The sequence below is a fragment of the Juglans microcarpa x Juglans regia genome, chromosome 4D, assembly GCF_004785595.1.
Source record: "Juglans microcarpa x Juglans regia isolate MS1-56 chromosome 4D, Jm3101_v1.0, whole genome shotgun sequence".
Taxonomy (NCBI): domain Eukaryota; kingdom Viridiplantae; phylum Streptophyta; class Magnoliopsida; order Fagales; family Juglandaceae; genus Juglans; species Juglans microcarpa x Juglans regia.
This window is the reverse complement of record NC_054600.1, coordinates 22,507,298-22,520,123: the sequence shown is the minus strand read 5'-3', so window position 1 is coordinate 22,520,123 and position 12,826 is coordinate 22,507,298. Positions and strand designations below refer to the sequence as shown.

General features: G+C 38.0%; 2 protein-coding genes across 2 annotated transcripts; one reads left to right on the top strand and one right to left on the bottom strand.

Moving 5' to 3' along the window:
* Positions 1-1,156: 1,156 nt before the first annotated feature.
* Positions 1,157-2,388, top strand: LOC121259305 (transcription termination factor MTERF15, mitochondrial-like). The gene has a single exon (XM_041160843.1). It carries the CDS (start codon positions 1,198-1,200, stop codon positions 2,371-2,373), a length of 1,176 nt encoding a protein of 391 aa, XP_041016777.1. The 5' UTR covers positions 1,157-1,197; the 3' UTR covers positions 2,374-2,388.
* A 662-nt stretch (positions 2,389-3,050) lies between these two features.
* Positions 3,051-12,516, bottom strand: LOC121259300 (spermatogenesis-associated protein 20). Its single transcript, XM_041160838.1, is given in 16 exon segments — positions 3,051-3,493; positions 3,592-3,768; positions 3,858-4,061; positions 4,166-4,390; positions 5,171-5,281; positions 5,397-5,660; positions 8,715-8,956; positions 9,192-9,257; positions 9,260-9,431; positions 10,327-10,483; positions 10,685-10,833; positions 11,162-11,194; positions 11,373-11,451; positions 11,552-11,573; positions 11,700-11,772; positions 12,108-12,516. Coding segments are annotated over 16 exon segments (2,523 nt in total). The 5' UTR covers positions 12,435-12,516; the 3' UTR covers positions 3,051-3,271.
* Positions 12,517-12,826: the final 310 nt, after the last annotated feature.

Here is a 12,826-nt window from a genome sequence, read left to right as displayed (position 1 = left end):
TCGGTTCGTGTCGATTTGGTCGGTGGCATCAGTTTCTATACAGCCCTAAGATTAGCATGCTAAGGTTAGGTTTGAATAGTGAGTTGAGATGAGATAAAAATTAAAAATTGAATAAAATATTATTATTGTTTTAAAATTTGAAAAAATTGAATTATTTATTGTATTTTGTGTGAAAATTTAAAAAAAAATATAATAATGAGATGATACGAGATTGATTGAGATTTAACAATCAATGCAAATCGAGCCATTTTCTTTACAAGAAAGTTTCAAGTCACCAGCACTATGAATTTATTCAAGAAGAACTTCTCACTAACTATATTTGGAATCACGAATTTTCTAAACAAGAATAGTATATGGTAAGAAATGTTATAGATCTTTTTAATTATTTCCCTACTTGACTCGACGTGTTTTGTTTGACCTATTTCACTATTCGGATTGGATGAATTGATCCGATACAATACACTCTGTTTAATATAAAAAAAGAAAAGAAAATCATAACAAAAAAAAAGAAAATATACACATAACGTGTACAATTAATATTTTTAATCTTTTATACCATCATTCTTATAATTTGATATGAAATTAAATAGATTAAGGATAAATTCATTTGACCTAGATATTAAATATGCCTGACCTTTTATTGGGTACAACTACAAGCTGAAGCTTCTATCAAATCCGTAATTCGTGTAAAAAATTAAAACAAAAAACGGTACACGTTCGGGAATGTCATTAGTCAAAGAGTTAGAAGAGTCATTATAATTTTTTAAATTTTTATATAAAATATAATAAATAATTTAATTTTTATTTTTAAATTTAAAATAATAATAATATTCTATTTAATTTTCATAGAAACCATCCTGTTATGCTTTTCGTTCGTGACAACCTAAACGGCACAGTGGCACACTAGGTTTATGTTTATCAAAGGCGCTCCCCCTCCAATTGTACGATAATCAAAGCAGTCCCTCACAGACTGACTCTAATTTTTATCTCCATTGGCATGCTCAAGAAACGTATTTCAGTTGCCAATAAATAGTATTTTTTTTTTTTTTTTAATTTTTATTTCTGTATGGAGCTCTAGTGCCCCGCAGATTCGAAGCGCATGGAGAATAGTTTAGAGGCCTGGCTTCTCTGAAGGATTAATCAAACTATTGAGGAAACCCGATTGAAGGTGATTGATGAAAACTTGGTGAGTCGATAATGTTTGGTTATCTCTGTTCAAGACATCTATTACTAGGCAAACACAGGAGGACCAATTTGGGGTTTCTTCTGAAAAATGGTTTCTTTATTGGCAAATCATTTGCTTCAGTCGGTTTATCTGAATCTAATGAAAAACTAGAAGAAAAAGAGCATTCTTTTGCGGTGTCTTACTTCATAAACTGTTGTGGGTTGTCCACAAAATCTGCTATTTTAGCATCCCAGAGGGTACGATTTCGAACTCCGGAGAAACCAGACTCAGTGCTTAATCTCCTCAAAGAGAATGGGTTCACCAATACCCAAATCTCCCGGCTTGTCAGGATAGAACCGCAGCTGCTTTTATCTAATCCCGAGAAGACCCTTTTGCCCAAGATTGAGTTTTTCCGTTCTATGGGGGCTTCAAGGTCGGACCTCTCTAGGATCCTCTCTCTAAACCCTGCTCTGTTAAGAAGGAGCTTGGAGAGACATCTTATACCCTGTTATGATTTCCTCAAGAGTGTACTTATTCTTGACGAGAAAGTTGTTACCGTTTTCAAGCGCTCACGGTGGGTTGTTTGTATACATAATATGGTTCCCAATATAGCACTTTTGAGACAAGTTGGAATGCCTCAATCCACAATCTCTTTCTTGGTAACTAATTATCCTTCTACAGCGTTTGTTAAGGATACTAGGTTTGCTGAGGCTATCCACGAGGTGAAGGAAATGGGATATGATCCCTCCAAAACGGTTTTCGTTCATGCAATCCAAGTGTTATTGAGGATGAGTAGACCAAAGTTGGAATCGAAGTTGGAGCTTTATAAGAGATGGGGTTGGTCAAAAGACGTTGCTCTCTTAGCCTTTAAAAGGCATCCAAATTGTATGCTTTTATCTGATAAGAAGATCACAAAAGCAATGGACTTCCTTGTGAACAAAATGGGGAGTTCATTAACAGACATTGCTAGAAATCCTACAGTTCTATTTTTCAGCTTGGAGAAGAGGATTATACCTAGATGTTCAGTTATTCAGATTTTGATAGCCAAGGGTTTGGTTAAGAATGATATGTCCCTGTCGACTTTCATACTACCTGGCGAGAAGTGCTTCCTGGATAAGTTTGTGATCAAATTTCAAGATGGTGTTCCTGAACTGCGAAATGTGTATTGGGAAAAGACGGATCTTTTGGATGTTATAATTCAGTCTTAGAAGGTATGTGGGGTGGGAAACTTGTAAAATCTTGACTTCAAATTTGATGCATGTCATGGTTGCCCGCTTTTGTGTTTCCAATTTAGTAGGTGTTGTCTGGCCATGAAGAAAGTTACCGGGTATGCATTTTGCACTAGTTAGATAGGGATGCGATATCTTATGACAAAAACTCTCAGTGTTGTGCTGTGACATAGTTTGTCGATTCCAAATGAAGTTCCCTTTTTCTTGCCGCCCGTTATATGCTTGAAATAAAAGCACCGACTAATTTTTATGGCATTTGTTTTTGCATAGAGCCTTGTTTTTTTTTTTGCAAGTGTCATGGAGTATCTTAACTTAACCCCAGCATGATTGTATTATAAAAATCACTATTTCTCAAGTCATTATTTGGTTAGTGAGGTGATTTGTGATCTCAGATCCCTCATACTACTTCACTACTATTCATTACTTTTTCACTACTATTCACAGATTATCAGATCATCTCGACATCCAAATGTAACTATTATGTTGTTGGTTCTGTGCATTCAAGGAACAAGACGCTGTACCCAGTGAATTTGTTATCTTGTTGACATATGTTAGGTCTATTATTACATTTTATTTAAGTGGAATCTTTGTTGGAGAACTTGGAATTCTCTTAACGAGCTCATCCTTGAAGCAGATGAGAGAATAGGTAGCGATACTGAATTCAAAACTTTGTGCATATGGTTCATGTACCATTTTAACAAAAGCAAGATACATATTCAACCTCTCCACTGGGGCATAGCTGTAAACTTATTTGCCATCTATCTTATATTAGTTTACGTACAAAACGACCATCAATTTGACTTGCCATGCTGCCACTGAGTTTCCAGCCAAAGATGATTCCATGTTAATAAACATATCACTAAGTATTTAACTGAAGTTATTTACTGGTGCCAATTGAAGCAGAAGATGATGATTTTTGGTACAACAGCGCCTTGAGAGATTCAGGATCTGCTACTGGGGCACTGCAAGTAAAGTCTTGGCACACGAGAGCAACCACTTTATCGGCAACAAAATTATTCTTTGCCATGAGGGCAATATTGCTGTTGTGTTCCTCCCAAAATTCCTTCTCCTTCTTGTTGGAGGGGTCTATGTGAATAACCTGTTATGAAATTGCACCATTAGAATCATGACGTTGCTTGGTAAATTAGGAGATAAAATGGAGATGTAGGCTTGAGAAAATAGCATTTTATCGCTCACGGTTTTATTGGGATCATATGATGCGTGAGCTGCAACTAGCATGTTTTCAAACTCGACAGAATGCTTATGGCCAACCAAGACAACTTGCTTTCGAGAGGGAACAGTGACCATGTCCGCTGCACAACACATCAGAGGGACTGCCATAGCCATATCTTTCAGTCTCGCCTCAAAGACTGCCTGTATCAGACAAACAATAAGTCAATAACCAAAGGGAAAGAACAATTTTAAGGCTAAACTTGATCTTGCCGATAAAGGCAACAGCTTACCAGAAGATGTTCAGCGTTCTGCCTGTAACAATCAGTCCTAGTACCTGCAACCAAGGAGCACAATCTTACAAGATTAATTGCAGAAACCGAGTTCCCAGAGGGCTCAGCCCCATCATTATCTTCCTTCACACGGAGGAGAATAGAAGGGTCTTCCCCTGGGGTATTGAAATAGCCTCCTCCCTCTCTATCAAGAAATAATTTATCCTGGCCAAAAAATAAAAATAAAAATAAACCCGAGTCAAGCCCACGGAATGGAAATGGTGGCTACTAGAACCCGAAAAAGAACTTTGTTGGAAATCAGTTCTTGCCTGGGTGTCTTGCAGTTCAATTGCCCAAAGTAGCCATTCAATCCCACCACCAAATTCAAAAAGATCCAGCAAACCCGAAATTAGAAAAGCATAATCATCCAAGAATCCAGGCGCTTTAGATGGGCCATTCCTAAAGCTGTGTTGTAGCCTGTGCGTTTGCTCATTGTAGAGTTGCCTCCTGATAAAAGATGCTGCCTTCTCAGCAACATCCATGTACTCCTGGAGCTGGAATTACAGAACTGGATTGGCATAATAATCTAAAAGAGATGACTATACCAATCAAGACAATAGCAAGTTTGGAGTAACATAACTTATCAATAGTAAACAACAGAATCAAGAAAATAGAAATAACACTAGACAAAATAGGATAATACCACAAATCATGATGCCACCCTCTGGAGTTCTAAATTATACAACTTATGAGACTTTCCTCCCATGTAAATAAATCTGAACCGGTAAATCTTACTTCTATGTACTAGATGCCGCCATGAGTAGCAGTCACCAAGTTATTGGGAATGTTTAAGAAGGCCTGAGCCTAACCATGAAGGGGCTTTTGTAGTCTTAATGCACAATGCAAGGCATAGCAAGTACATATCTCATATAAGTCCTAACGATCACAAAAAGAAAACCCATATTAAACGTTTAATGTACTTTCCAGAAAACATAATGATTAGATACAAAAAGCTCCCAGAAAACTGCCCTTTGTTGGCCGAGTTCAAGAGTCTGGCCCCAGTGGCTAAAATGAGACAAAGTTCAACAGAAAAAGAAACTCTTCATTCACAGCCAATATTATGCTAAAATTTCAAGGTTAATTCAATCATACTATTAAATTCCAACGCTCAGAAACTCTAAAAGCACCTGATATAAAGTGGAAACTATTCAAACCTAATGAGCAAAATTTATCAACAGGCATAAGTACTACAACTAGAGCACGTTCCTCCAAATAATTAAAGTATTTTATAAGGAAGTGTCCCTAAAGTTAAGCCAAAAGTAGTAAAATCTTACATCACAGCCAACAACAGGGAAGTAGAATTTGGTCCCCTCCTCCTCACCCTTCAGAATTTTAGAAGCCCTTGCAAATGATGATATTGCCAGTCCATTCCATGATACGATTACCTAGCAAGTACCTGAGTTGTTAAAAGAGTGCATAATAATAATTAAATTAAAAAGATATCTAAAAGCAGTGGATCATTTCCTTGACAAAATAAGTCATTGTTTTAACAGATAATACCTTATCATCCAAATGTGGTCTTGGTCGACTTGATCTTACTTCAAAAAGCTTTCGCCTACATTCACCCAAAATATCAAGATATTTATCAACGGGCATGCCAACTTTTGATGCCATTTCAGCTGAGTTTTGTCTCTCAATGAGCACATTCTTTCCCTTGAATTCATGATGAGGATCACTCATTCTAGAAAGGTCACAGTTACCCGAAGGCTTTACATAGTAATGGTTCTTGAAAACAGTTGCATGCTCTCCAAGTATGTCATCAACCTAAACACAGCCAAAAAAATAGTATCAAAACTGAGAGAATAACCACTAATCTCTTAACAAAAATAAAATAAAATAAATTCACAGATGTATATAACCTTGAGATTTAGAAATTTCAGACAAAATTTGGCAAAAATTCAAATAGAGCTTGACATTCTTTTCTAAAATACCATTGACTCCATATTGCATCTATATTGAACATAAGATATATAGACTCAGGAAGGTGCATAAGCAACCACCAACATACGTTTTTTTTTTCATAATTTAAGCAACCACCAAAATATTAGAATAGAAGTTTGGGCATCCATTAATTTTTCTACTGTCATGCTGCTATATAGAGATATACAACCAAGAAAAATTACAAACGAATAAAACACACAAAAAAAAAAAAAGAAAAAAAAGAAGATCAGTAATGCACCTAAATGCTACATTGGAAAGCAGTTATTTCATTTTCAGCCTTTTAAGCGGGGAGAACAGAGGACAGACAAAAGATGTATTAGATGGAGTCCATATTCTCATTAAATACATGATAGATGTAATCAAGGAAATGATAGCAGTCTAGAAGGCAGTCTTGGAAAGAGTTATAAAGCGCAGTATATGTCATGCACAAGAATTTATATATCCATATCTCAGCATTTGAGATAAAGTTGCAACATGCTTTATACCAAGATAATGAGGAAATGAGGGTTTTTCTATGGGCTTCTTTCAAACATGCTGGGAAATAGTGAAGGAGGATCTAATGAAGGTGTTCCAAGAATTGTTCTCGGCTGGAAAATTTGAGAAAAACCTTAATACTACTTTTATTGCATTGATACCTAAGAAGGTTGGGGCATCAAAGGTAAAGGAGTTTCGACCCATTGGCCTGGTGAATGGGGTATACAAAATAATCTCCAAGGTGCTTGCAAATTGCCAAGGGGAGGTATTGGGGAGATTGTTACAAAACCTCAAAATGCATTTGTAAGGGGTAGACAAATCCTAGATGCAGTTCTTACCACCAATGATATCTGGAAAGTAGACTAAAACCTAGCACTTCAGGGATCCTTTGCAAGTTGGATATGGAGAAGGCCTATGACCATGTTAACTGGAACTTCTTACTATACCTACTTGGGAGGTGCAGATTTGGAGAGAGATGGTGGTCATGGATCAGATGGTGTATATCAACGGCAAAATTTTTCAGTTTTGATAAACGGCAGTCCAGTTGGTTTTTTTAGCAGCACCCGAGGCTTACGACAAGAGTACTCGTTGTCTCCTCTTCTTTGTCCTTGTCATGGAGGCGATTAGCAAAATGATTTCGGCACTGGTTATTAATGGCTTTATGGCGGGTTTCCTGATTGGTGGCCCCAATAGGGGTACTATTGATATTTCTCATTTGTTGTTCGTAGATGATACATTAATCTTTTGTGAGGCAGACCAAAACCAGGTTCAGGCACTGAAGGCCCTCCTACTCTGTTTTGAAGCAGTATCCGGTTTGAAAGTGAATTTTGACAAAGCAGAAATGGTGCCAGTTAGAAGTGTTAACAACATAAGGCAGTTGGCTAGCACGTTGGGATGTAAGATTCTCTCTCCCCATGGAATACCTTGGCCTCCCGTTGGGGGCTGCCTCAAGAGCTATTCCAATATGGGACACGATGATCGAGAAGAAAAAGTAGAGATTGGCAGGTTGGAAGAGACGGTATCTCTCGAAGGGTGGCAGAATTACCTTAATTAAGAGTACGTTGTCTAATTTACCTACTTACTTCCTGTCTCTATTGCCTATTCCTGCAAATGTAGTGTTTCGGATTGAAAAACTTCAGCATGATTTCTTGTGGAGTGGAGTGGGAGATGAATTCAAATTCCATCTATTCAGTTGGGACAATGTATGCTCCTCAATCTCCTCTAGTGGGTTGGGTATTAGAAATATGAGTTTTTAATCAGACGTTACTTGGAAAATGGTTGTGGACATATAATATGGAACCAGAAGCACTATCAAAGTCGGTGATTGAGTACAAATACAGAGGTTTTTTTTTTTTTTGGGAGGGGGGTTGGTGTACTAGGAGGTGTGTGGGGCTCATGGTCCATGGAGTTTGGAAGCACATTAGATGAAGATGGGGGGTCTTTACTCGACACACAAGATTCGTTCTGGGCGAGGGCACTAGGATTAAATCCTGGAGCGACATATGGTGTGGAAATAGTGCTCTAAAGAAAATATTTCCTTCTGTGTTCTGGGTGGCATGTGAAAAGAAGCTTCAGTGGCTGATCTCATAGAGATATCGGAGGAACAAGTCCAATGGAACATCAATTTCAGTAGGGCGGCCCAAGATTGGGAAGTGGGCAGCTTTGAGGATTTTTTCAGCCTACTGTATTCCATAAAACCGAGCAACCAACAAGCTGATGTGTTGTGGTGGACACCTGTAGGCAAAGGTAAATTCTCGGTTCACTCTTTCTATAAGTCTCTCACACACTCGCCGAATAATCAGTTTCCATGAAGAAGAATTTGGCGACATAAAGGCGTCTCTTAAAGCGGCATTTTTCATGTGGATAACTTCCTTGGGTAAGATCCTGACAACAAATAACTTGGGAAAAAGCAGGGTGATTATAGTGGATTGGTGCTGCATGTGTAAGAAAGCCAAGGAGACGGTGGATCTATTACTACACTATGAGACTACTAGAGTGTTATGGAATGAAGTGTTCCGCAGATTATAGGTAGCTTGGGTTATGCCCGCTACAGTGGCTACACTATTGGCAAGTTGGACAAATTTGAGAGGCATTCAACAAATCAAACTTGTGTGGAAGATGATCCCGATATGTATTATGTGGTGTCTATGGCAGGAGCGCAATGAACGGATGTTCGAAGACAAGGAGCGCACAATAGAGGAATTAAGAGCTTTGTTTACTAGAACTCTATGTACATGGGCCACAATTGTAGACTTTAATGGCCTCGACTTTCATGACTTTCTTGTCTCTATTGCTTCAACATAGATAGGGCATACCTTTGTATATCATCTTGTACTCCGGCTATTCCTATCATTATTCAATAAAATTGTTTACTTATAAAAAAAATGAGGGTGCAAAACAAACCTCTTGGCTGGTCCATATGTAGAAGGCTCCTTCCTTTTTTCTAGCATCACCTTCATATTCGGAACTGTCAGCATCCTCTGCTGAAAAAATCTCACCTTCTTGCCCGATCATGTCTCTCCTCAAATAATCAAGAATATCCCGAGCCACAAATGAAAAGTAGTAGTCTTTGGTGATAGAAAACGCATCTGAATAAACATTAGCAAGCTGTCCTTGGTCGTACAGCATTTTTTCGAAGTGGGGAACTGCAAGAAAACACTTATGTCTCAACAACTCCATCACAACAACCCAGAAAGAGGAGAGAATACAGGGGTCTTTCATTACAACAAAAACCAATTTATTATCAATTTATCCAACAAAAAATGAGTTGACAGAAATAAACAGACAACACAATCTTTCTAGCAGACAATACAGTATATGGCCTATCAATTAGGGTCCAACTTAGTTTGTGGTAAAAAATAGCTCTAAAGAAAAACTGACCATGCCAGCACTCATCCACGCTATATCTGTGAAAGCCACCTCCAACATGATCATGGATGCCCCCCTTGCCATGCATTGCAAGCTGAAGAAAACTTTTTTTAAAGCTTCACTTGCTTCATGCAACTTCCCAGTTTCCTCCAATTTTTTGGACCAATAAAGCATCAACTGGATTTCAACCGGTCTGGGAAACTTTGGGGCAGATCCAAAACCACCAAACTTCGAATCATAGCTTGTGGAAAGCTATTATAGAAATGAAATAAGAGGCATGTTTCAACGAAATAAGTATCAATCCAGGAACGAAAAAACATAAAAGCAACACAAATGCTAAGGTCAAATAATCTGAGAAGGTAAAATCTCATAAATATGTTTTCTGAGTAAAAAAAAGGAAAAGTTGCACTTTACCCTCAATCTACTACACCTTTTGCAATATGACCACCAAACTATCAAAGTTGTAATTTTATCACCCACTTTGCAATTTTTCTCCTCCTTCAAGATGGAAGTGCTGCAATCGTGTCACATCGCATATTTTTTGTCCATCTAACAGTTAGATTTTAATGATGGGTTAAATTGCAACCTATGCTTCAAATTGGAGGCAATTTGCCCCTTTCTTTAAAAATCCAACTATTAAGACTGTCTCACGTCACCTATTTCTCATCCATCTAGTAACGAGGGAGTATATGGTCACTTATATTTCAAATTTTTTTTTTTTTTGGGGAGGGGGGGGGGGGGGGGGGGGGGGGGGAGAGAAAAACTTTGTTAGTTTGATGGTCAAATTGCAAAAAGAGTGGTAACTTGAAGGGGGTAAAGTGTAATTCTTCCAAAAAAAATCATCAATATGTTTACAAAACATTCCCTTTTGAGCATATGTTTTAGAGAGAGAGTAACGAGCAGGCTTATTCTTCATCGCCGCTTTTTTTTTTTTTTTTCCCAGCACTAGCAGGATGGTTGGATGCAGAAGACATTTTTTACCAACTTTGAAAACTCATAATTTATAGTGCGCCTGCGCCTGTAATCAACACCTTAAGACAGACAACAAACTCACAGTAAAATAAAAGCCCAGCTCTACCAACCCAATTAATTAACACCTCAGTCATAGAATAAGCAAAAACAAGATCTCATTCTGAGTAAATCATACTTGATCTGCACACAAACGGAGCGCATTTTGTGGTAGCCCATCAGGCAATTTATTAGGACTTGCATTAGCTGATAATGCTTCTGCCAGCTGCTCAATAGCAAAGGCTCCACTCTTAACAAGAATATCCCTCTTGACATCCCAAGCATCTTTCACCTTTCTGAAACAGCACATTAAAATGATAAAGTGAAGTGCAAAAGAAAAAAACACAAATTTACTTTTAAAAAAGCAAAATTTTCTCGTTGTTGCGATAAAGAATGTTACTAAATGGAACTCAAAATAATAAATTATCGGTCACCAGCACCGCGAAAGGCATGGGGAGTGAGAAGATGACAAATCTCGAGGGCTGTTGTATTCTCACCTAAGTATGGTCTTAAATCCCGGTCTCCCGTACTTGTCATTTGGTGGAAAGTAAGTTCCGCCCATTAACGGTTTCAAATCAGGTGAAAGAAAGACACTAAGTGGCCAACCTCCACCACCGTACAGAGCCTGAACGTAAGTCATGTATACCTGGAAAGCGAAACAATTCTTTCAGCCCAAAACTATAAATAAAATTCATAAAAGACCTCAATAAGATACATCCACCCAAAAATCCAAGAGCAACAGTGAAAGTAAAAACTGCATGAGAATGTAATTCAGCTGCTGTCTTTTCTATACTTATGACACTTGAATATAATCCCAACCCAATCTTACCCTGGCCTTGGGTATGCCAGACTAGCGAAAAATTATTGAACAAGAAAGAATATCAGGTAGAGAACGAAAAATAGTAAAGAATGACTAATGGACAATAATGAAGATATCTTCACCGAAAAATGCAGTGATAAGATCACTCATTCACCTTATCAACATCAGGTCGCTCTTCCCGATCTACCTGTTGCACTGAAATGTAAGACTCGCAGGAGGAAGAAAAACATGACAATACTTCAAAAGTGATATTGTAATGAAATATTCGAACTTACAAAATTGATCAATTCAGAAATGGAATCCTTGGGATCAAAGCAAGTAAGAAAAGAAACATGCAATTGCTGCGAAATTAAATCTCATCACACCTTAATACTGACAAACCAATCATTCAACAATTTGGCAACCCCTTCATCTTCAAAAGATTCCACCTCCATAACATGACACCTTTTGGATTTTTTCGCAAGAAATAATTAGTCCACGGCAATCATTCGACAATATTAGTTAGTAGGTATATAAAACTCCAAAAGTGGGCTGAGATTCTAACCAATGACAAGTGCTATATCCAACTTCGAATGAAAGAGCGTCAGTCGTCATCAACGATCAATTAATACAATGAATCAAACTTTAGTCCAATCCATCCGATATCATAAGTGAATAGAGCACGGTTATCACTAATAAAGAAGATAATTTACTTGACAAGAAGATGGGAACGTCTCTCTTTCGCGCTTCAGCAAAAGCTTCCTCACCCCACGGGTACCAATCAACCTTCACATCATAGTTAGATCGTGTTACAGAACAAAACCACAGCTTCTACGAAATTCAAAAAATTCAAAACAATGCAATCCACTTATCCCCGTTTGGGTGCTGATAAAACAAAGGAAAAGAGATGCAAAAACAATTATCTTATCTCAAACGCTAACGAATTCGAAATTATGGAAAGCCAATCTCAACCAAGCCAAAAAAGAACATCATTAGGCTCAATTGAGCACAGTTCTTATGTAATAAATCCTTTTTCCTTTTCCTACCTCTGAGCACAAAGCAAAATTAATTAATCAAATCATAAAAAAATAAAAATAAAAAAAAAAATAAATCCCACATACAGGGTTATGGGCATGCTGAAGAAGATAGGGACTGTGCTCCGCAGCCAGACGATTCGTGTACTTGTGAGAATGCGATTCTGGTGTCGAGGGTCGTTCAGCCATGGCCAGCAACTTGAGGGAGGAAATGGGTCGAGCGAAAATGTACGGGAAAGGCCAAGTAAGTGGGGAAAAGTACGTAAAAGCAAAAGGATATGGGGTAGGAAATGATAGTAATTTAGTTGGGGGGAAAGAAAGCGATGGATGGAGGAAGAGAGAAGCAGTCTTCTGAGCATAGAACTGTGAAGAAGGAAGGAAGAAGAAAGACGAGGCTTTTTTAGTAGGGACCATGCGGTTGTTGTCGGTTTAGGAGGAATTGCGAATTTGCCATAGGGTGAGAAGGTTAACGATGATTTCAGAAGAGCCATCTGGGGCATGGTTTTGCTCGACTCTTGGAGAGGCTTGCTTGCTGACAAGTGGCCTCTCCTTCGTCAAGAATTGATTGGTCTCTTTTCAGTACGTCCTACGAGAGTATTTTTACACTGAATAACATATGACAAAATGGCAGATATCTTTGTTTTTTCTTTCGGAAAAAAAAAGAAAAAACAAATAACTATATATGGATGATACAATAGGCAGTAGGGCCAGATCACTAGGCCCACAAATGGGCAAGCACCACGTGTTTCATGACAGATTACTGGGGTCCATCTAATTGTTTTGCAATCTGAGAGTGAGAGCATAAA